A 22,737-nucleotide genomic window follows, 5' to 3' on the forward strand; every position below is an offset into this window, starting at 1 on the left:
AGGAATAACTGCATTGACGGGTCCTGTCGTAAAGATGGCTTTTTTGTTTTCTGCACTGATTTCATGTTCTCTTATTTTTCTGAAATTTAACTGCTGTCTCAATCTTTGGTCGAAGACTGAATGATACGCTGATCCTCTCAGATGCTGACCCTGACAAACATACTACCTATGAGACCTTCTCAGAGCTCCTCAGGCGGGTGACTGGATTACGCGTCTGGATGGGTCTCCCTGCAAAATGTTCAGCCATTGTTGGGTTTGATTATGTCATGATGAATTTGTGGTGGTTAAAGATACCCATATCATGTTTTCTTTTTTATAGATATATATGTAATTCCCTCCCATGTGCCTCGTTTTAGCTCTGAAATGGTTTGATGTTGGTTTAAAGGTGTCATCCCGTAAGGATGTTGCTTTTGTAAGCCAGACTCTAGTGTGTTTGGATTTGTTTTGTATTAGGTTTCATTTGAGCGACATCCGAAAAAATCATACTACAGTTAGAATGGTAACTTATTCTATTTATACAGACACTTGGACATTGTTTTACATTTTAGTAGTTGTTTTGCACTGCTTTTGTTAGCTTGTGCATCATACTTTTAACTGTGGGCTGAATAGGCTTGTTTATATATTGACTACTAAATTATGTGGGTCCTTTGAGGATTTTTGTCTTATGTTTTTCAGTCATTTATACTAATTCAAGCAGGAAAGCAGCGTTTCAGCCTACCTTCAGTTTCCAGCAAATCGCTTTTTAAGAGAAAAGGGAAAGCTCGATGTAAAATGATTTTAACTTTGGGAAATGATGTAAAGCTGTTGATGTTCCCCGACCTCTTTAGGGTAGCATCTCTCCAGAGGGCCAAGATCCAGCCATTTGATTTCCATGTAAATCATTCTCTTTGAATCAGTGAACCAGTTTCGATGTAAGATAAAGTTGTTCCCAAATTGTCTCGAGCCTCTGTCTGTTTTCACTCATGGTACAATGCAATGGTACAATGTTTTTAATAGGCAGAGCGTGTCGTAAGAACCCATTGACGAAACTCTTCGCTCTCCTCTGCGAAATGTCCAGCAGGATCATATTGGACACGGCTCAAACGGGCTGCGAGGGTGTCATGCACAACCTGTGAGGCACAAGTGATTCATAAGAGCTCTACAGGTTTTGCCCAACCAACTGGCACTTAAACTCTACAAACCAGTGATCGTTCTTAAGAGTCTTTTTCTTTCTCAGCAACTCTCAAATGGTATTAGTGACTGTTCCCACAGAAAATATTTTCCATTGTTTTTCAAAGTAAACGCACTAGACCAGTGGTTTGCAACCTTTTTGCCTCAAAGGCCCCATAATGACCCCAAAAATATTAGAAGCCCCCACCCCCAGTGGTGTTCACAACATTGCTAAAATTATATTTAGTAATATAGTTGCTTGGTAAGTTTCAACAGATTACATTCTGTGACTTGGCTGCCTGATCTTGTGGCAAACCGTGAACTGTCATTCTAATTACGATAGAAATCAAAGGTCATGATTAAAAAAGAGATGTAAATCAATAATTTACTGCATATAACTGAAACAAAGACATTTTAAAGCCTGTGGTGAATATAAAAAGCTTTGCACATCCATGTTTAGCTGTTTTAATAAACTGTACCATTAGTCCTTAAAGGGATAGTTCACCCAAAAATGAAAATTCTGTCATTAATTACTCACCCTCATGTCGTTCCATACCTGTAAGACCTTCGTTCATCTTCGAAACACAAATTAAGATATTTTTGATGAAATGTGAGAGCTCTCAGACCCTGCATAGACAGCAACGCAACTGTAGTGTTCCCAGGTCCAGAAACTTAGTAAGGACATCGGTAAAACAGTCTTGACATCAGTGGCTCAACTTCAGTTTTGCGAAGCTACGAGAATACTTTTTGAGTGCAAAGAAAACAAAAATAACAATATATTCAACAATTCTTCTCCCCCGAGTTACGTCTTCTGCCATTTTAGAGTATCATAACACATACACACGCTTTCCCCTAAGCATAAACAACGCTGATTATGCAGATTACGTTCATGTGCATGCTTTCTCCTCTGAACGTAAACAACACTGATTACGTTGATTACGCTCTTGGGTACTCTCCAAAATGGTGGAAGACGTAACTCGGGGGAGAAGAATTGTTAAATAAGTTATGTTATTTTTGTTTTCTTTGCGCTCAAAAGTTGAGCCACTGATGTCACATGGACTGTTTTACCGATGTCTTACTACATTTTTGGACCTGGGAACATTACAGTTGCATTGCTGTCTATGTAGGGTCTGAGAGCTCTCACATTTCATCAAAAATATCTTAATGTGTGTTCCGAAGATGAACGAAGGTCTTATGGGTTTGGAACTACTGTATATGAGGGTGAGTAATTAATGACAGAATTTTCAATTTTGGGTGAACTATCCCTTTAATTTTACCCATTTTCATACAGCTGATATATGGATGTAACGATTACCGGTTTGACGATAAATCATGATAAAATTACCCACGGTTAGTATTACCATTTCATCTTTTAATTATCATTAAAACCGTATTAGATTACCGCGATTTGAACAACTCACAAATAATGTTTTAAGGCCTAGCAGCCCTTTTAAATGAATGAAAGTGGAGTCTGGAGTCAAACTTTGTCTTTGGATCAGTCTGTAGTGTCTGTAGCTTGGTGAGCAACCCACAACAGGATCCTGACTGCCAAATACACCATGTGACATGAGTCCAAAGTACAAATGCAGTCATAAGGTTAAGGTTCTTGCAGCTAAAAACAGGAACTGATCGTTGTTTATCATTCATGAATATCTCAGAATTGAATTGCTTAAGTCTGAATTAAATTAAAGGTAGAACAGGTAGCAGTCCAAAATTCAGCACGTCTTTGTTTTACATTTAATAATTTGATATTATCTTCCATCATTTCATTTGACCTCTCCATCTTTTACAGGTTAACAATTTTTTTTTTAAATATTGTGCAAGTGTTATTAAAAAACATCCATTTGCAATGTATTATGTTAGCATATTCCATAGTAGATGACATTAGATTCTATACTTGCATCTAGATTAGCATTGTCCATTGAAGACCAGGTTTACTGTTACTAGCAGCCATTTGAATAGCAGGTCAATAATGAATTTAGCTGTAATAGTTTGATGAGATGTACTGGATGAAAGGGTTCTTAAGATACACTGAACATAAATTATTTTGTGAAGCTGTTCTACTTTTTTTAAATAGATTCAGTGACTGCAATGTGCAACATGTTCATAACTGCCTTATAATGCAATGTCCTTTTTTGGGAAAATTAAATTGTTATTGTTCGAACTGTGCAGCTTAAAAGAAGTTATTTGAAATATTTGTCAGGTCAAGCATGGATAAGAGCAGTTCAAGATGTGCTTTTCACTGAAGGACAAGCACACGCCATTGATATGAAGTAAAGTTGTCATGCCTTATACAATGACATACACTCACTCTTATGAGATGTATATGACTGTTTATTTGAATATTTGTTGAAAACTCTGTGTATTCAGTGAAATCTGTGCTTCTAAAGTTGTTTAGAATGACTGAATTATCAGTTTACAGTTCAGTTTTACCCTGTAAGCATCATTTACAGTCACAAGTTCAGAAAAAAATCTTACAAGCACAGATGCCCTTCACAATCTCTGCTGATGGATATTTATATAGTCTTTGAATGCAATGCTGGTATAATAATTATGCATTTGCATTAAAGCAGAAAAAAATATATCAATGTTTACCAAAAAAAACAAAAACATTTGGTTACAAATTCCATTAAAAAATATATGCTAAAGATACTGTCACCAACTTACATTTTACTTCCCCCTGTGTTTGAAACATCAAGGTACAGAGACTAGCTGGTTTAATCTGTATCTGTCACAAGCAAACACAAGGACTCTAGAATTTCAGAAAAGTGCAAATATATCAATGCAATCATGGATAGAAAACTTCCATTTTTTTTCTCTTTGAATTAATTTTCTCCAGAACTTTTCGAACCTCTTCAGGGTTGTACCCCCAAGGTCCGATGCCACCCTGTTAGGAAGAATAAAAACGAGTGTGAAAATCCCTCTGTACTGTGGACTTCCTGATCAATATATTAAAGGGGTCATATGATGCGATTTCAAGTTTTCCTTTCTCTTTGGAGTGTTACAAGCTGATTGTGCATAGATAAGATCCCTGAAGTTGCAAAGACGAGAGAGAGCGCGAAAGAGAGAGAGAGCGCGAGCGAGCGAGAGAGAGAGCGCGAGAGAGAGTGCGAGCGAGCGAGAGAGAGAGCGCGAGTGAGCGAGAGAGAGAGAGAGAGCGAGCGAGCGAGAGAGAGAGAGAGAGAGAGAGAGAGTAGAGCAGACTGCGCTTGTCGGAAGGAGGGACTTTGTAGAAAACGAAGCGTTTGAGAGAGGCGGGGCATAGAGGACCTACAATAATGTACAGTATTTGAAAAATAATCTGTTTTTTGAACATTAAAGCATGTCAACATATTCTGTTACACCAAAAACACAAAATAATGATCTTTAAAAAAGCATCATATGACCCCTTTAAGACTATACAAAACACTGGCAATCAAAAATGCAGCAAAAGAACAGAACCAATTGCGACTATAAAACCCTTTGCCTCATGCTGTTCAGCTCATTCCAAACCTTTCACCTCTATAAACACTTGAAATCTCTTACTACAAGAAGAAGAGTGTGTGTAAAATCTCTGGCCAAGGTTACAATGTTCCAAACTTCACTCTCATGAGAGCAGTTATGAAGCTTTGGAGGCATTTCCTGTACTGTGTGCAGTTTGTCTACATTACAAAACGCTCACCTGATAGATAACTTTCCCACTCTGAATGACATAAAGGCGCTCAGGCAGGGCTCCGTATTTGCTGGCAGTGATGTTGGTCATCTCATCCACTACCACAGGGCAGAGGGGGTCTTCTTTGACCAGGGTCCGGGCCGCAGCCAGTCTCTCCTCCAAGTTTTTGTGCACGCTGATGTCGATGTTGTTTTCAAAGGCCCAAGCATCTATAAGATAAAAGAAGAATTTTGCTATTTGTATAACATTTATCACTTAGTACTCTACATGTAAAGTACTCCACAGTGTATTCTAGGCAATGTTTATATATCAACCCATATTGTTACTATTGCATGAGGACAACAGCAAATATTATTGTCATTACCAGTTGCATGCGCTTCTGCAAGGTAAACAACGAGGAAATCTGCTACATCACTGAAGTCCTTGACAAGTTGTTTGAACTCTTCAAGTTTGAAGAGAAATGGGGGTCATGTGCAGCTTCCGAAACTCAGAACCAGTGGACGGTTCCCTGTGAAGAAGACTGCATCAGTAACAGTGTTGGGTGTAATGCATTACTTAGTAATTAATTAATTACTTTTAATGTAACTGCATTAAATACTGTCTAGACTATAAAAACGAATGTTTTTAATTTAACATCCCTTTAAATACTCTGGTCAGTTCAATATTTTTATTTTATTTTATTGGAAAAGACCCTTAGGGCTGATGCAGTCAGTTTAATTATACCAATAATAATAATAAAGAATACATTTACTATACCTTTAAGAAAACGATGAATGCTCGTTTTCTGTCCATCCAGGGTGAATAAAGCTGTGTCCGGAGCCGCGTGCCCCTCAAACGCCTCCAGGCCCAGCGAGCACCAGTTCACGGAGAGCACGGTTTTAATGAACCTCAGAGAAAAGAAAGTCGGACCCCAGTCTTCGTATCTGAATTTGGGATTTTGAGTCATCGTCGACTTCTCTCCCATTTTTAGATGGATTTTCCTCATCAGTCCCGGGGAAACGAATGACAGAAATTTCAACAGGGTTATATGCACAATCGCAAATAATATCATGGCCACAGCTGATACATAAACGGAAAGTTTTCTGAGCGCATATCCCACTGCTGTCCCCATCGCGAGAAGAATTTATCAATCCACGCGTCGTGGCGCGAGCACTACATGATCGACAAAGACATCAAACTTTGCCTGTGTTGTAGCAAAAGCTTACCGCCCTCCTCACCACAACAATATTACATAACGCCAAAATTCAAGATCAAATCTTACTAGGGCAAAGGCTTTGCTCATTATTATTAATTAGGTCATATTGGCGTTGCATGGTAACCTTCCTGGAACTTAATATTCACACGCCTTTGTCATAGCAGGATATGTTGATTCGCCAGGCGACTAGCGACCACTTGCCTTTAGCAAACAGCTGGTCTACTGGAAGATCACGTCACGGAGCCTAATTAATATTCATGAACCCACCTTCGCCATAGTAAGAATCATAACTTGGTTCTGTGCGTTGATTAAATGTAAAACGGAACTTTCTTTTGCATTTGGATCATAGTGGACCAATTTTCGGTTTAAAAAATACTCTATAAATAACTTACCACATTGTTTTTTTATATAAAAAAGTCCCATCTATGGTCTTTATAATTATTAGGCCGACTGCCGTTTTAATGTTAGTTTCTAAAAATGTCCATAAGATGTCACTGTTGACATGTCTGACTACAACACTTTTCTATTGTTTTTGCCTTTTTCACAAATCACAATTTTTTTGATCATACTCTCTGCGATTCTCTACCGAAAGGCAGAAAAATAAACAAGATTTTTACGCTAGTGCCACATCTTTCTCCAGTTAATTGGCCTAAGAAATGTTTATTATTGACCTGTGTACTCTCAATGATCTTGTTTTGTCTATGACAAAATAGACAATTTGTCTCTCATTTGATTTGTCTCTCATCTCTGTCATGGCTTGATTATCTGAGGAAGTTGTACAGAACTGTTTTAGTTGTATAAATGCAAATGATTATTCCCAGTTTGAAGTGGCTCGAGATCAATTTCACTATTCACGAAACACGCATCCTGTTTGTTCCCGATTGGTCCCGCCCCTCCCCTTTCAGCAGTCTATATTCATTGGCACTTCGAGCTGTCAATCAAACCAGCGACGCATGTTTTGCTTTTCAGAATTGATGCTATAGAAAACTCATAAAATTGCTGCTGAAACAGGAGAGAGGATGCGGTCGGTAAGAACACATGTAACAGCCTGTTGGACGCAGAAGTTGAGAGTCATCATCATTCAGTCAAAATATCCGTTCTTTCTTGCTTTGGAGGGTTTAAATAGGTAGGCTATGTTTTAAAATTCTTCTACAACATATGAAAACATTAATTATTCAGTGTGTTTTACTGTATTAGGCTATACAAATGATTGGCTGTATGCTTATCGTGTTTTCAGAGTCCTTTGAGAGCTGTAAGAGTTTGTTCTTTCAAGTGAAGTTCAAGTTCATGATCCTTCATCCCACAGGTACAAGAAGCGATAAGGACTGTTATTGAATGGGGACTGACATGCACACTTGGAAGTCAGAGGTCCAGATGCAGAAATCTGCCGCGCTTATTGGGATGGTCAGTCATCAGACAGATTTCACCGAGCTCGCTTTCTCCATGTTCAGCAGTAAAACAGACATCTGCCCGAAACGCGTCCCTGCTGACGGCTGTGGCTCGAATCTCGCCTCGATACAGATGCGCTGCGGATCTGAAGATCTCAAACTCCACGCGCATCACACCTCCAAACTTCACTGTTTCACCATGTCACCCGGAGAGGGTATGTACCTGCGGACTTTTGTCTTTACGGGTGTAAAGTTATTTATATATTTTTTTTCGGGATTTTGTCGGCTTAATCTGGTCTATGGATTAAGATGATCCCAGCTATGGCTGCGCATAATTAAGAATGCAAATATAAAATAACAATAAAAATATTTAGCATTCAAATAAATTTAAGCCTAGTTTACAACGACTTCTGTAACGTTTAATTGAACATATGCTAAATGTCAATCTGCACAACAGAGCCTAAAGCCATTAGTTTTTGGAAACCTTTAATGGTTTTAAAATAGCTATATATTAAGAAAAAGAATAAAATAAATGAATTTGTAATAAATAAATACATAAGAAAAACATAAATAGATTATAAAAACTAAAAATGAATCAGGCTACTTATACAATTTGATGTATTGGATGTATTAATTTAGTTGCATAGCAGCCAGATATAGCCTACATAACAAATCAGACACAGAATTTTACATTTGCCGAAGAAAATTTAGTTAATGCAGATCTTGTCCTTTCAGGGAAAGGTTATACACTCTTTACCTTAACTTACCTGTTTCAAACTGACATCTATGGTGATATAGCCTATATTTGAGTGTGTGATAAATATGTGGGCGTAATTTACAATAACGTCTAAGCGCAAAAGCAAAATTGTGAACATCGTCCTGTCGCATTGTATTTTGGCACAATTCGACACATTTCCTCCTTGCTAGGTTATCGTGTCTTGAGGAAAGTTAAATGTGGCGCGCATAGCCTAGTAACGGAACCTTTAAAAAACTTAAATAACAAAGTTGCATTAATCTCGCACGGTTTGTTTTTTGACAAAATACTTGATCGCGTTAAGTAGGCTACATTAATTCATTATTATATCCCTTAATGGGATAGTTCTCCCACAAATTAATGTTCTGTTGTCAATCTCACCCTCATATTGTTCCAAACTTTACTTCATTACTTTTGTGGAACACAAACGTAGATGTTAGTGATTCAGCTTCACTCACTGTTCCTTGCATCGTTTTTCATACACTAAAAGTGAATCGTGACTGAGGCTGTCATTCTGCCTAACATCTTCTGTGTTCCACAAAAGAAAGTCAGTCATACAGGTTTACTGCATGAGGCTGAGTAAAGGAGAATACCATGATATTGCACTGGGAGATCACTGTAGGCAAAACATAAAGAGTGATTCAGTAATCTCATTCATTTAGTCACAAAATCATTTTAATACTTGCATTTTACCTCCCTATTTTCATTGGAGAAGGAACACATTCTATTGATTATGCTCTTTAGTAGCTATATGTGCTTAAATGTATGTGACACTCTTATGGCAAGTCATGTTAGTTGTAATTGAGCATGCATCCCTCAAGAACAGGGCTCTCTGGTATTGGACTAGGGCGGTCACCCTGTTTAGATGATGCTACAATGGCGTGGGATTGCGGGGGTTGGCAAAGCTAACCGCTTACTTCAGCTTATGATTATACAAATTTGACTTATATTAGTAATCATACCTTGTCACAAAATAGAGTCAGAGAGTTTGATTATGATGTTTGCCTGACAAATTCAAACCAAATGTTTGTCTCAGCATTTATGAGACTTGGGTCCACAACTCACCCCCGTCCAAAGTGAATCATTTCAATGTCTCTCAGATGTATTTGACAGAAAGGAACACTGATGTTTTAGATATGCCTATTTGAGAATCCTAATTTAGGCTACATACTGGAAAGGAATGGATGGACTTTTGTGAAATATTTTAAAGTACGCATGTAGTGTGTTGCGTGATCTTGTTGACATGTTTCAGAGAACAGGTTACAGATATTATCTCTCTCGTTTGACATGTGAAATGATTTTTAAATGTTAAATAAAAGAATATCACTGCAATCAAACATTGATTATATGAGTCTGCATTCATCTGTGAGTCTGTTTTTGAGTATAGACCACAGTTCATCCGTTAAAAATAGTCATTGATCAGGTGCTCATTTCAACTGCAGTGGCAGAACATGCTTGATTGTACAGTAAATGAAGTGATATGGAAGAAAATGTACAAGTATTTAAACTTACCTTACCTATAAGTCCTACCTATTTTTGAAAATGGTGATTTTTGTTTTTCTGAAGAAGTATACTCTTTTTCACCCATTATTCTTGCACAGGTTTTTTAGTTGGCACATAGTGCTGCAGCTAATTTTCAGGTCTCAGTTATAAGGATTTTTATTCATTCAGGTCAGTTGTCGGATTTATACTTATGCATGTCTACTTTTTTAAATGAGGCAAAAGTAACGCCAAAAAGTATATGTCTGAAACCAGTATACAGCATGTGCTATATTAAATGTTGCTGTTTTCATTGTAAATGAAGCTTTTAAGTTTATGTTTCTAAGACACTTATTTAATTATGTAATTGTTTTGTAACCATGTAGTTTCAAGCTCTTATCTAGACAAGGTTTTGATGAAATGCCATGTTATCATACAAGATAAAGTGATCTGGGTGATGCCTTTAATGCAGCAGCATTCGCATTGTACCGTACAATTCAGCAAGATCATGAGAAAGTTATGGCCATGCAACCAGTGAGTTGGCAAGGCATAGCACATGATCATGATGAACATCCTAAGAACGCAGCACTTGTCTGATGGGACAAAATCTCTCTACCATGCCTAATTAAATTGTTCTTTGGCTTTCTGTGTCCTGGATAAGTCAACTACTGATTTGTGGTGCATTGGTAAATATAGTCGGATCATTTTTCATTGAATCAACACGTTTCCAATTTCTGAGCTGAATGATATTAAATCGAACATTCTGAATTCATCCCATTATTACCTTAAAAACTTCAGTGTCATTTTTCAGCAAATGAGATTATGATTATTAGAGTTGCTGTGATTGTTCGTGCTTGTGTTTTTTTTTAAACACAAGGTAATACTTAGTATTCGCAGACAAACTCCCACGTCGAAGTGTTGATTCAGCTCATGAAAAAATGAGTAATTGACTCTAAAGGGAGTCATTGCTATAGTGTTCCGGGTTTCTATGGCAATGCGTGTACTCCCACACACATATACAAACTCAGCACCGTTTGGTCACTCTGTAAAATGTGGCATTTGCACTCATTGTTGAATTCCTATAGCTTGATGAAGTTTCTTGTGCTTGCCTGGCTGATAATCAGTATGTCTCAGGATGTGTTGTGTGGTGCTGCCAAAAAGTATAAAACCCTCAGATTGATCAGATTTAGAAGTCCTCATTCAGGTGATTTATAGGTGGATGCTTTATTGCTTCCTGTAAACATGTGTTGTCCACAAGATTGCTTTGTTTTAGTTGCTGTGGCTGATTGCACTCAAGTTGAAAAAAATGTTGACGTCGGTGGTTGCATCACTGGTAAACCGTTGTGGGCTGCGCAATTACCTGCTCTCGCCTGAGCATTTTTCGTTCGTTTCTCTGGTCTTTGGGCTTTCTCTCTCACACTTACACACACTTGATCTCTATACAGTTGTGCTCTCACTCCCACACATCCTCCTCGACTGCGGCCCACATCTTTTGGGGAACTCCTATGACATCAGAATGAGGCATGGATAAACTGATTGTGTGGGGAAACTGTAATGTTTGCAGCTTGTTCCACTGATTCACAAAGTCCTCATGATCAATGTGCAGTGCTATTTCATCCTGGTCGATGACATCACTGAGCAAACCTTTAACAAGTGAACATTTTTCAGCGTCAGTCACCAAGCCTTTGAGAGCCAGCTTGCTGTAATGGAAGCCACTGAATCATTTCTCACAAACAGGTCTCTAGAGGACCGTCTCGAGTGTTGATTCAGCTTAATTTGGTTGGGAGTTTACGAGCTTATTTTTGAGAGAAAGATGCGGTCGGTGAGGCATAATCTGCGGAAAAAGTTTGAAAAACATTTTATAATCTAATCGAGTAGCGTTTGATGAAAGCTGCTCTTGTGGTTTTAGAAGATTACAGCATGTGACGCTCAATCATTATGGTTTGGGATCATTCCGTTGTTGTTTTTCAAATAATATGTAAAACCTCAACCTACTTAATCAATCCTGAGGTAAAACATTCAGACGTCGGCGACCTTTATTGCTGGTTGGATTATAACTACAATTTAGGCTTTTTATGGCACCTGTGATGTCATAGCAATGTCCAGTTTTGTTTTATTTATGCTTGCGGGATGTGTAATACCAAGCCAAAGAAACGGCCTGAATCATCCTTCATTTCAAGGGCACCCTCGCCCTGCCAATACAACCCTCAAACCAATAATTCTGTTAAAAAAATATTATCTGGTTTGAATAAGTGTCGAAATATCGCTGGAATACCAGAGGAAATGTGCTCTGGACCTGGGCTTAAACGGAGGAAAAACAGAATTGGCTCCGATGTTTCATCATAAAATGTATTTTTAGCTTGGACCATGTCTTGAGAATCACTCATAAAAATGCGCCCACACTCTCCAACCTTTTTTCCCTCTTGCTTTTTGATATAGGGGTCGAATTCCTGCCTCATGTGAAATGGATCTGATTGTTTTGCCTACTCGCTCTCTCTCCCTGACTCCGTACTGAGATGAAGGGGCTACTCGCTCTCAGCCTGTGCCAGGGGGACATGCCACAGCTAACCGCACATCTACATGGGCCGAATTATTCATGCATTTATAGACGGCAGCAACTGCGTCTCCAGACTTCTCAGCGCGTGTGTCTGTGCACGCGGGTGGTTTTTTGATTTACATTTCGACAGTGGCACTTGCTGTTCTTGGCCCGGTGCTAGTTTGCTCCATCAAAGAAAAATCCTCTTTGTGGCGGCGTTGATCGCGAGGCCTAAAACGGACACGAGGGCCCCGGCTTCCCGTAGCGGGATGCTGCAAGACGGCTAGGTGGCCGTGACCCTTCGTATCCACTGTTGATTTAGTGTTAAAGGTGACGGATGGCGATTGACTCCCCGCTGGTCTTTGTACCAATACAGCTGTTTTTTCTACTCCGCCCAGTTCACTTGCATGTTTAATAGAACATAAATATGAATACCAAAACCTGTGCCAAGTTCCCTGGTGGGTCTTTTATTAGAATAAGTATTATTCTTTTATATCGAGAAATACCACAAAGATTACAGCAGATTCTCGGTACAAACAGAATCTGGCCCCACAAACCGCCTTGAATTTATACAGAGGACGTAGTGAATGTAGACAGATTCATAAGGCATTTTCTGCCAGTCCTTAGACCTTCTTATTTACAAGTCTGGGCACGTCATCTGTCCAATCGAGTGCTGGCTTCATTCGAGTGGTCAAAAACAACTGCGCAAGCATTTATTCTTTCATTAGCAGAGAGTAGAAATCATTCCAGTAGGCACGGTTATATCCTCTTTGTTGTTCAGTAGTTTCATCGCGCCAGGAAGCTGCCATGGGGCAGTGCCCATTCGGTCTGCGATCTGATTGGCTGGAATGACCCTTGAGGACTATGAAATACATTATAAAGTCTAATAGTGCAGTTTATATACTTTATTGCTGGTTGTTAATAAAGCGCAGGGTTCTGGAAGAATTAGTTATTCTCTCGTCCTCTAGTGATCCAACACCAACCGAGTGTAATATTACATTACGCTCAGGGATTTCTGACGGCTAATAACCTGACATGGGCCCTGAATGCAGATTGTTTAGAATGAAAACACTTCACTTTTACGAACAGATCTGGATTATGCGATGGGAGCCATTCATCTTTAAAAATCATAGAAGGCTGTAAATTTGATATATTCATACTGTTGTGCGTGTAACGATGGTTGAGAAGGGAATGCTAGTAAGATGAAAAACCTTTGTGTATTTATTGTTTTTCATTGCCTTTTTGTCTAGTAAAGTTCTTCTACGTACAGCCACAGAAATAACATTTCACTGCCTTCCCAGCTGAGCATGTGTCAAGTAAACTTGACCTTTTGCAGTTCAAAGGCCAAAAAAAGGAACTGACAGACATTAATAAATATCCGAAAGACAGACCGTTTGCTGTGAGAACATAAAAATACCACTAAAATATCATTTATGTCCTCATTTTCTTCAACAAAGCTAATATTTTTGTGAATACCAGACATCATGGACATCATGGAGTGGAACTAATAATTTTGTGCTATAACTTTTTTTGTCGCGTCTAGCGACAATCCAATCAGATTCATCTGACCTTCAGGGCTGAAAGTTTTTTCTAGGCATTTCAGAACAGTCTACAGTCACGAATCGGTAAGCTTTGAGCATTCCTACTTCCTGTTTCCGTCGAGCTGCTGTTGGATTACTCAGACGGAGACATGCTCAGAGCGAGGTTAAAAGAATAGCGAACATTATTAAACTTTTCTCTGTCAGACAACTCTGTCGTCTCATCTCCACACAGTGCTCTGGGGTGTTTACTCAGACTTAAAGCATAAATTGAAATCAGCAGTTTGGCAGGTTAATATTTGGAGAAAAAGATGCCGGCGAATGATAAGAGGACACAATTTCCCACGATGCACACTGTCCGATCTGTTTTTTTCCTGATCCTTCACTTTGTTTTTACATTATGGGAATTTTTTATGTGAAATACAAGAACTTTTGACCAATAATTGTTACGTGCCTTTTAAAAATTTAGACCAGACTGCGTCTGCAGGGCGTGCACGGCACAGCAATGGCAGACATGCGGAGTTCTTGTGTGTGTGTGTGCTGTGGCTCTATACATAAATTAAAATTAATTTTAAGTTACATGTATTTATTTATTTTACTTAGGTTATATATTTATTTTTAAAATAGATATAAACTAATAAAACTGTTACTTGGGAATAACCATTTAGAATTATTTATTTATTTTAGTGACATTTAAAAAATAAATATATATAAAAAAATACCAGAAATGAAAATTTTTTTATTCTGTTAACCATCTGTATGGTTACACTGATGCAGACGGAATAACATGCTTAAACATGCTTTTGCATTAGGCCTATTTATTTAATGATTGGAACAGAATGTGCAACAAGAAACATTATTTCCTAACAATGATTATTTTGCGTCAATGAATCAGAAATGTATAAAGCAACCAATATAGTCCAGTTCCTGAATTAATAACTTGTATGTTACTGTACTTGAATCAAAAACATACAGTGCAATCAGTTGTTCACCCAACGATTAGTGTGCAATGATTAGTTGATTATTTAAGATTAAGTAATTGTGCAATGATTAGTGTGCTGCACCTTTAAGTGGCACTATTGTGTTGTATAGAGAGAAAATGGGTAAAGAAGTTTTTTGAGTTGAACAGCTGATATTAACCTTGCAGCTCATAAATAAAATACACAATATAACTACAGTGACCAGGTTTTTTTCTGAATTTTTAAAGCCAGACATGGGGAAAGTTACACAGTGTAGTCCAGAATAAATTACTTATACAGTATGTGCGGTTGTTTTTAATCACTCAAAAACATACAGTGCAACCAGTATAGTCCGATTTGTGAAAAAAATCAGATTATGCTGACAATGTGTTGCTAAGGATAAAATTATTTGTAATAATAATAATAAAATTAATAGTAAACTATGTTATCATGTTTTTGTTTTGCTTTGTTTAATGTATTATAATAATAAATTATTGGACTTGCATTTGTTTACTACCTCTAAAGAGTCATTAAAATGTCTGTGTAACATGTAAATAAACCATTTGGGTAAACTGTTTTAAATGTATTTATTTATTATTGAAATTCACTTTTTATTCATACATGAAATGGCATTTTTCTCAAATAGTTATTTCTTAAAACACTGTAAGAATTGGTATGGATAATTAAATTCTAGAACTTGTATTGTCATTTTTCAAATAATTGGTGATTAGTAGATTGTGATTGGTAGGTTTACAGTGTGTTTTCAGTGTGTTTTCTTTAAATCCCACATAGTCTTATTGCTGAAACTATACTCTCAGTGCCACAGCACTGTGCTGCCTACTCTGACAGTGTGAATGCAGTTAATATGGATGCCAAATACTGTAAATATGCAGTTCAGATGTAGAATGTGTAACAAACCTTACAGTTTAATGCATAAAGAGAACCAAAATCCCTAATAAAGCATTTGAGATATGGCTGCAATAGCTCATGAGAAAGCAGAGCATGAGAGGAGAGAGACTAATGCGTCCCGGCCCTTTAACAGGATGAGAGGAATTTGAGGAATGAATGTTGACTTCAGCTTTTTACAATTTGCACTGAGTTTGCTGACTTATCACCTACCACAAATATTTTCCCCACTATTTCACCCTTTAAGCCCTCACCACAATCTCACAGATGAGTTTTCCAGGACTCGGCCTGTGCCAAACTTTCCACTGGAGTCACCCCTTTATGTGCATGTGTGTGTGTGCGAGAACATACTCATCATGCTGCAGCAAATGTACCATAAACGTTAAGATACTTCTCTAGTGTTGACATAGCATTAATTCCACTGTCAAACGTTCCATTAATATGAGAAATAAGACATCCCATTATGGCAAACTGCTCGATTTTTCTTTCAACCAGGCGTGTGCTTATAGAATGCATGAGAAAACCCTTTCTGGGTGCTAATCAGTTTGACTATACCATCACTTTAGACACTTTAAAGGGATAGTTCACCCAAAAATTTAAATGCTGTCATTAATTACTCACCCTCATGTCGTTCCAAACCCGTAAGACCTTTGTTCATCTTCGGAACACAACTTGAGATATTTTTGACGAAATCTGAGAGCTTTCAGACCCTCCCATAGACAACAAGGGTCCTTACACGATCAAGATGCAGAAAAGTACCAAGGTGATCGACAAAGTAATCCATGTGACATCAGTGGTTCAACTGTAATGTTACGACGCTACGAGAATACTTTTTTGCGCAAAGAAAACTAAAATAATGACTTTATTCCACATTTTCGTCTCTACTGCGCCACACTCTCGCGTCATGGTACTACCGTGAACGCGTGTCCACAAGTGATGCAGTAGAGACGAAAATGTGGAATAAAGTCGTTATTTTTGATTGTGTAAGGACCCTTGTTGTCTATGGGAGGGTCTGAAAGCTCTCAGATTTCATCAAAAATATCTTAAATTGTGTTCTGAAGATGAACGAAGGTCTTATGGGTTTGGAACGACATGAGGGTGAGTAATTAATGACAGAATTTTAATTTTTGGGTGAACTATCCCTTTAAGATATCTAAGGGATGCTACTGTTAGCAGTCAAAGACAGGAACGTCACCGGTACTGGAAAAATGGGAAGTACGCCTGGTGACCTCCAGGTCACATTTGTAAGTGACGGAGCGAGGAATCAATGTTGAGCGCGTCTGTCACACGTAACCTTCATGTCTCATGCACGTGTGTTTCTTATTGAACTAACACATGTGAGGGAGGTTAGACATTGCTGGATCTTATGGAAATGGAAGCGATGAGTGTGTGTGTGCTCAATATCTCCGTGGAGAAAGTGGAAACGAAAACAATCTCAGCCTAATCAGAACCAGGTCACGCTGTTGTCCAGGCCGCGCTTGACATTTACGGCCTTCCCTTGGCTCCACGTTCACGCTTTACAGCAGGGCCGGTCCACGAAGCTACGCTTTACCATATAACTGATTTGCTAGCGCTCCTAAATCTACACATAAAGCAACGCCCGACTTCACAAGGTTCCTATTTAAAGAAAAAAGATGACACAGGCAGCAGGAAACAGTTGTTATATATCACTCGCAGTTTCTGACAAGAATATTCAGAGGAGAAAAAAAGAGAAATTCTGTCTGGAGCTGTGGTATGTTTCGCTTGTAATGTCCTCTTTTTTTGCTGTTTACTTGATTCTTGCCCTAAAAAGTCAAATGTTGACTAATACAGAAAAAAGGCACTGTTGTTGTGAATGACCTAACTGCTTTGCTTTTTAAAAACTGAAATGAAGTAAGGCCGTATGAAAGCCCTGACAGCCAGGTGCTGTGGACTTGGCCAGCGATTTCACTTCTCAGGCCAGCTGGAAAATGAGTTCCAGAATTTATCTGCACCCTTTTCCCTTGACAAATTATTTTATTGTTCTCGCACAGTTGGTTTGCATTTATTCTTTTGGCTAATGATAGGTTAAGGCAGAGTGATCTGCTTTCGCTGTGTTACACTGCGAACGCACCCCAACTGGGCCTGTTCCCGCAATGACAAAGCATATTCGCTCTCAACGCTGACAGAAAGATCAATTGAGAGTTTAATGCTCGGGAACTTGCGGTAGAAAGATTCATCAAAAGGGATTTTCTGATCTGCGACATAAAGAAATTGCATTACGTTGCAAAAATCTTGCCTCGGGATACCTGAAAACCTAACCTTTGTGCCCAAAGGTCACATCTTTCGTGGGGAAATTGGATTACAGGGCCGTCCATGTTGTAGGAATGTTCCTGCCCGGCGTAGATGGAGAGATATCAGCATTATAACTGTTTGCTTACTGCACTCTACCTGACCCGAGCACAGTAGATGAGAGCTAACCCGCTAATCTTTTGCAAATGCCGCTAGTCTCCAAGACCAGGCTTTCTCGAAGATGACCGAGTCAAAACAGCCCCTGTTTCTCAATGAGCCTTCGTCGAAAATATGTCTGAATCAAACAGTGACTAACACATACCTTCTGTCTGCAGGGTTACACTGCGAATGTGAGCGAGCCTTACTGGAGACGTACGCGCTCATCTGGAGGCTCTGGTTTCTCTTTAGAATCGGCACACTTATTTTAAAGGATGTTACCGAGTGGAGACAGTGGACTGCCTAGAGGATTGTATTGTCATAACAAGTCTGTGAGCCTTTACAGTGATTGACGTTTCTGCCAAGTTAACACATGACGTCAAGAGAATTACCTAGAGAAAGTTATCCGTTAGCAATCATGGCTAATGATTTTTGTAAATTTGAATCCTTGTCATGTGACCTTTAATAAAATGTGTCTATGGATTTTTTTTTTAAATTTACGTTTTAGAAATTTGAATTGTAAACGTGATATTTAAGAAATTTGAACTCTATTATGACATTTGTATTTTTAAACTGCAGATTTTTTTTTTTTAGGTGAAATTAGCTGCAAGTATTCAGATTCTAGTGCTACAGCTTAAAGTTTTACATTAAGAAGAGATATGAAACTTTAAAATGATAAAATACATAACTCAAAAATTCAGATCATACAAAGACTAGCTGAACTGAGGATTTTGGCCAGTCACACTGCTAGTGAAATCTCTAGTGTGATGATGTGGCAACAATGAAACAACTCTAAAATTTTAATTCAAAACTATAAAATATAGGCTACCACAAAAATGTACTTTTGTGAAATGTCAAATTTTAAATCTAAAATTCAGATTCACAAAATGTAAATTTAAAATCTTTTAAGTAGCTCTGTAAATGGCATGTCAAAGGATGTGATAATTTTTTTTATATGTAATCTCTTCTGTTACAGTACTCAAGTACTATTGAATGTATGTCAATGAAGAAAAATGGTGTAGTTACAGCTTCTACCAGCAGGGGCTGACAGGGCCATACTAACCAACCAGATCTTGATTAGCCTACTTGATGTATCCATATGGATCTTGACATTTACTTTAGTATTTACGCCAAATCACTCATTAAACTAGCAATCCCATCTCTGTAATGTTACAACATGTTTTTACAAACATCTTATTAGTGAAGCATATGGAGAGAAATTACGTTAGACATGCGGCTTCATTTCGAAGGCCTTTTTGGTTCTCCCACGCCCTCCTCCTCTGTTTCTTGAATGCCTCTGCTTTCTAAACATGTTTCTCATTCCAATTCACCAGATCGCTGCCAACCACACATCTTGAAAAGGACTTTGAATTGTATTTTCATATGTTCTCTTTGTTTACATGGGGTTAGCCACATCTTCAGATCACTTTGTGCTTTAATTGACTCCATATAGTTTTGACTTGACTCCAGTGACAAATAGAAGGATTGTCTTTGAGGATTACTTGATGGCAGAAAAATGTAGGGAAGCCAGTAAAAAAAGACTTGCGTAATAGCTTTCGATGTACATGTTTTCGATGTTGTACATGCTTTCTCATCATTATCTCAGTGACTCGTTTTGCTTGCTTGTACTTTTTGATAAAACGTACATGATCACGCCAGAACGCTTAATGGTAAAAGCCATTAAACTGATAAATGAGTGATTCTTTGATAAATGGATTCAAAATGTGAGAGTGCTTGCAGAGCACAAACAGTTCAGTGAGTTGATATTTTTAACTAGATGTGCCACTGTGAAATAAGACACTTTCTTTCTTTTACTCTTTAAAAGTTAGTTTTAAAGATCAAATTATGCACACAACCTTGACTGAACAAACAACAGTCCACATAAAGGAAATACATGACATATTTTTAGACCAAATCAAATCACTCCAAGGCAAAATGCGGTCAGCTATAGGACGAACGACACTAACTATTGTAAAATATCTTGGTTTGTAGCATGTCATCAAGGCTTATTAGACTTGCCGATAGACTGGCGATGGCAAGTTGACCACCGGCTGCACGTCAAATCGCATTTGTACAGTTTGTAGATGCCAGCTTTCTACAAGCCTCAGGAGTTCTGAAAGAAGGGACCAAGTCCAATAATTGGCTAGCAAATCATTAGGTTATGTACACTACTGCCAGCCAAAACTCACTCGTTTAAGAGCACACAAAAAAGACCGTAGGAACCCACCATGGACCCATTTTTAACATGTTTGTATTAGTGATGATGTAAAATGGCAAGAATTAATATTTCGCCTCAAATTTCGAGTTGTTTTTTGCTCTCAAAGGAAACAAATATTTGCATTTCAAAGCTCTTTCAGAGTGAAATGGAAAACAAACTCTTTATGGGTTTGGAGTCTTTTTTGGAAAAGTCCGGGGATGAAATGAATATGATTTATAGTTCATAAACGCACGGCTGATGCCAGGTTGTGTGAAAATGCTGGTGTTAAGTCATGCTTGCAGCCCTGAGAGGAAATAAAGATCCACAAAACACTAGCTGACTGACTTGCAGCGCTGTTTATGATACATTAGCCAAACTCTGCAGCTCTGCATCAGGAATCGAACCGTGAACTTGTTAGTTGAGCCATAACTCAAGGCATTTTGTTGTAATGGCGTTGTTTACCACATGTAGTTAAGTAAAAGATGGCAATCAAGCAAGCAGAAAAAAACCCCACTGAATGCTTGCACAGTGAGAATAGGTTTGCTCTTAAACCACGCTGATGGTGGGCCCATCTCCTCAGCTGGATATGACACGCTGTCTGCATAAATACCCCTTTATTTACCACCTTCCCCTACAAACCCTATCACTGGACTAATAAACTGAAAGAATTTCCATTAAAATCACCCCATGATGCCCTGCTTTTTTATGCATGCTGCCCCTGCTTTGCTTTTTTTCGGTTCTTCAGCCCTCATTACTCAAACCGGCAGCCGGCGTGTTATTCCTGACCAGGGGCTCCTGTGCTGACGGATGCCCTACCTTCTCTTCTCCTCTCAGGGGACGTCTGTATTGTGAGGGCCCCGTTTGATGTGTGATGATGTACATTGTCTGCTGATCTGTCCCTTCTCGGGTTACCAGGGGCTTGAGCGGGACAGGAGTTGTGGGGGAGCAATAAAAGGGTGTCGGCTTAGAGTGATCCTTTGGTTTGTGAGGATGATACCCCGCAAAACAAAAAAGAGTCACATTGTTTTGCCCACTTCCGTTCAGGGATATGTGTGGTTTGAAACTCTATGCAGGTTGAGGGTGATGAAAAAACATAGGCATCCCTGTGGATGTATTCTGAGAATATGAAATGTGTTTGTTAGGTCCCCTGTGCTTATTTCTAAACTTCACAAGTCAGTTATTTCACATATCAAACATCGGGTTGTTTAATTATACAAGAATATTTCTATATCAATTTGTCTGCATCATTTAAACACCTTATTCGGAAGGTTGACTGTATAGAATACAGTATACATTCAGAGTACCGTTTAAAAGTTAGTTTTTTAAATGTTTTATATGATCATTTATTTGATTAAAAATACAGAAAAACAGCAGTTTTTGGAAATATTATTACAATTTAAAATAAGTGTTTTTTTATTATTATTTTAATTATGTAATTTATTCTTGTGATGGCAAAGCTGAATTTTCATCAGCCATTACTCCAGTCTTCAGTGTCACATGATACTTCAGAAATCATTCTAATATGCTTTTTTAGTGTTCAAGAAATATTTCTTATTAATATCAATGTTGTGCTGCTTAATATTTTTGTGGAAACCGTGAACTGTCATGATTCTTTGATAAATAGAAAGTTCAAAATAGCAGCATTTATTTAACAAGAACAGCATTTATTTTTTTATAACAATATAAAAATAACATTTTATTAATTGAGAAAGGGTGCATTAAATATAAGTATTAATATATACTATTATGTATATTATTTTATATTATTTATAAATGTATATTTATATAAATGTAATAAAAAAATAAAATAAATTCAATATATAGTATACATAGTATATATACTGTACATAGTAAATGTAATAAAAAAATAAAAAATAAAAAAATATATATATATATATATATATATATATTTTTTACATACATTACATACCCCAAACTTTTAGTGCATAAATTTTAGTGTTACGGTAGTGTATAACTACTGTATATACTGTGACCAAAATGTAAGTTGTTATTTATGTGACCGGATTATTGAATCAGTGAGCTGAACTCTTCAAACGGATCAGTCTGATTCATGAATGGATCATTCAGACCTGTTTTGTGAACCAAATTAATTGATTCATTGAAAAGACCCAACTTTCAAAAATGATTCGTGAAAGAATCAGACATCGCTACTTCTCCCATAAATGCACCAACGCTACTGTATGGCTTCACAAGAGTCATCTGGACCACTTTTAGGATGCCTTAATAGTGGTTCTTTCACCCTTTTGAAGCTTCTTTGTACTTACATAGAGAAAAGCATGGAAAATTGCCTTTAAATTATCTCCTTGTGTGATCCGTGAGAGGAATTCATGTGGGTTTAGAATGCCAAAATGGTGAGAAAATTATAACAGAATTTTCATTTGTTAGTGAAATATTCCTTTGACCAAAATCTGGAGCTTAATTGGAAAATTATGTTCTTGTAAACACAGTTCTTGATTTTGAGCTCTCTGATGCAATATTCATATTAGAAAGAATCAAGAGTCAGCATGGACTCAATTTTGACAGTTATATTTATTTGTGAAGTTGCCTCGGGCTGAAT

At 37.8% G+C, this 22,737-nt stretch overlaps 1 protein-coding gene and 1 pseudogene across 3 annotated transcripts in view; one reads left to right on the plus strand and one right to left on the minus strand.

Annotated features, from left to right (window-relative positions):
• Nucleotides 1–3,462: 3,462 nt before the first annotated feature.
• LOC107657875 (type I iodothyronine deiodinase-like) lies at nt 3,463–6,079 on the minus strand (annotated as a pseudogene).
• Nucleotides 6,080–6,952: 873 nt separating this feature from the next.
• Nucleotides 6,953–22,737, plus strand: part of glis1b (GLIS family zinc finger 1b) — a 78,137-nt gene continuing 62,352 nt past the window's right edge. For all 3 annotated transcript variants that reach the window (XM_016446226.1, XM_016446228.1, XM_016446229.1), the window contains exons 1-2: nt 6,953–7,122; nt 7,303–7,599. In XM_016446226.1, coding sequence (XP_016301712.1) covers nt 7,332–7,599 — 268 coding nt within the window. In that variant the 5' untranslated portion in view covers nt 6,953–7,122; nt 7,303–7,331. The remainder of the gene's footprint in view (nt 7,123–7,302; nt 7,600–22,737) is intronic.

Source organism: Sinocyclocheilus anshuiensis, unplaced genomic scaffold (genome assembly GCF_001515605.1).
Source record: "Sinocyclocheilus anshuiensis isolate Anshui unplaced genomic scaffold, SAMN03320099.WGS_v1.1 scaffold107, whole genome shotgun sequence".
Classification (NCBI taxonomy): Eukaryota; Metazoa; Chordata; class Actinopteri; order Cypriniformes; family Cyprinidae; genus Sinocyclocheilus; species Sinocyclocheilus anshuiensis.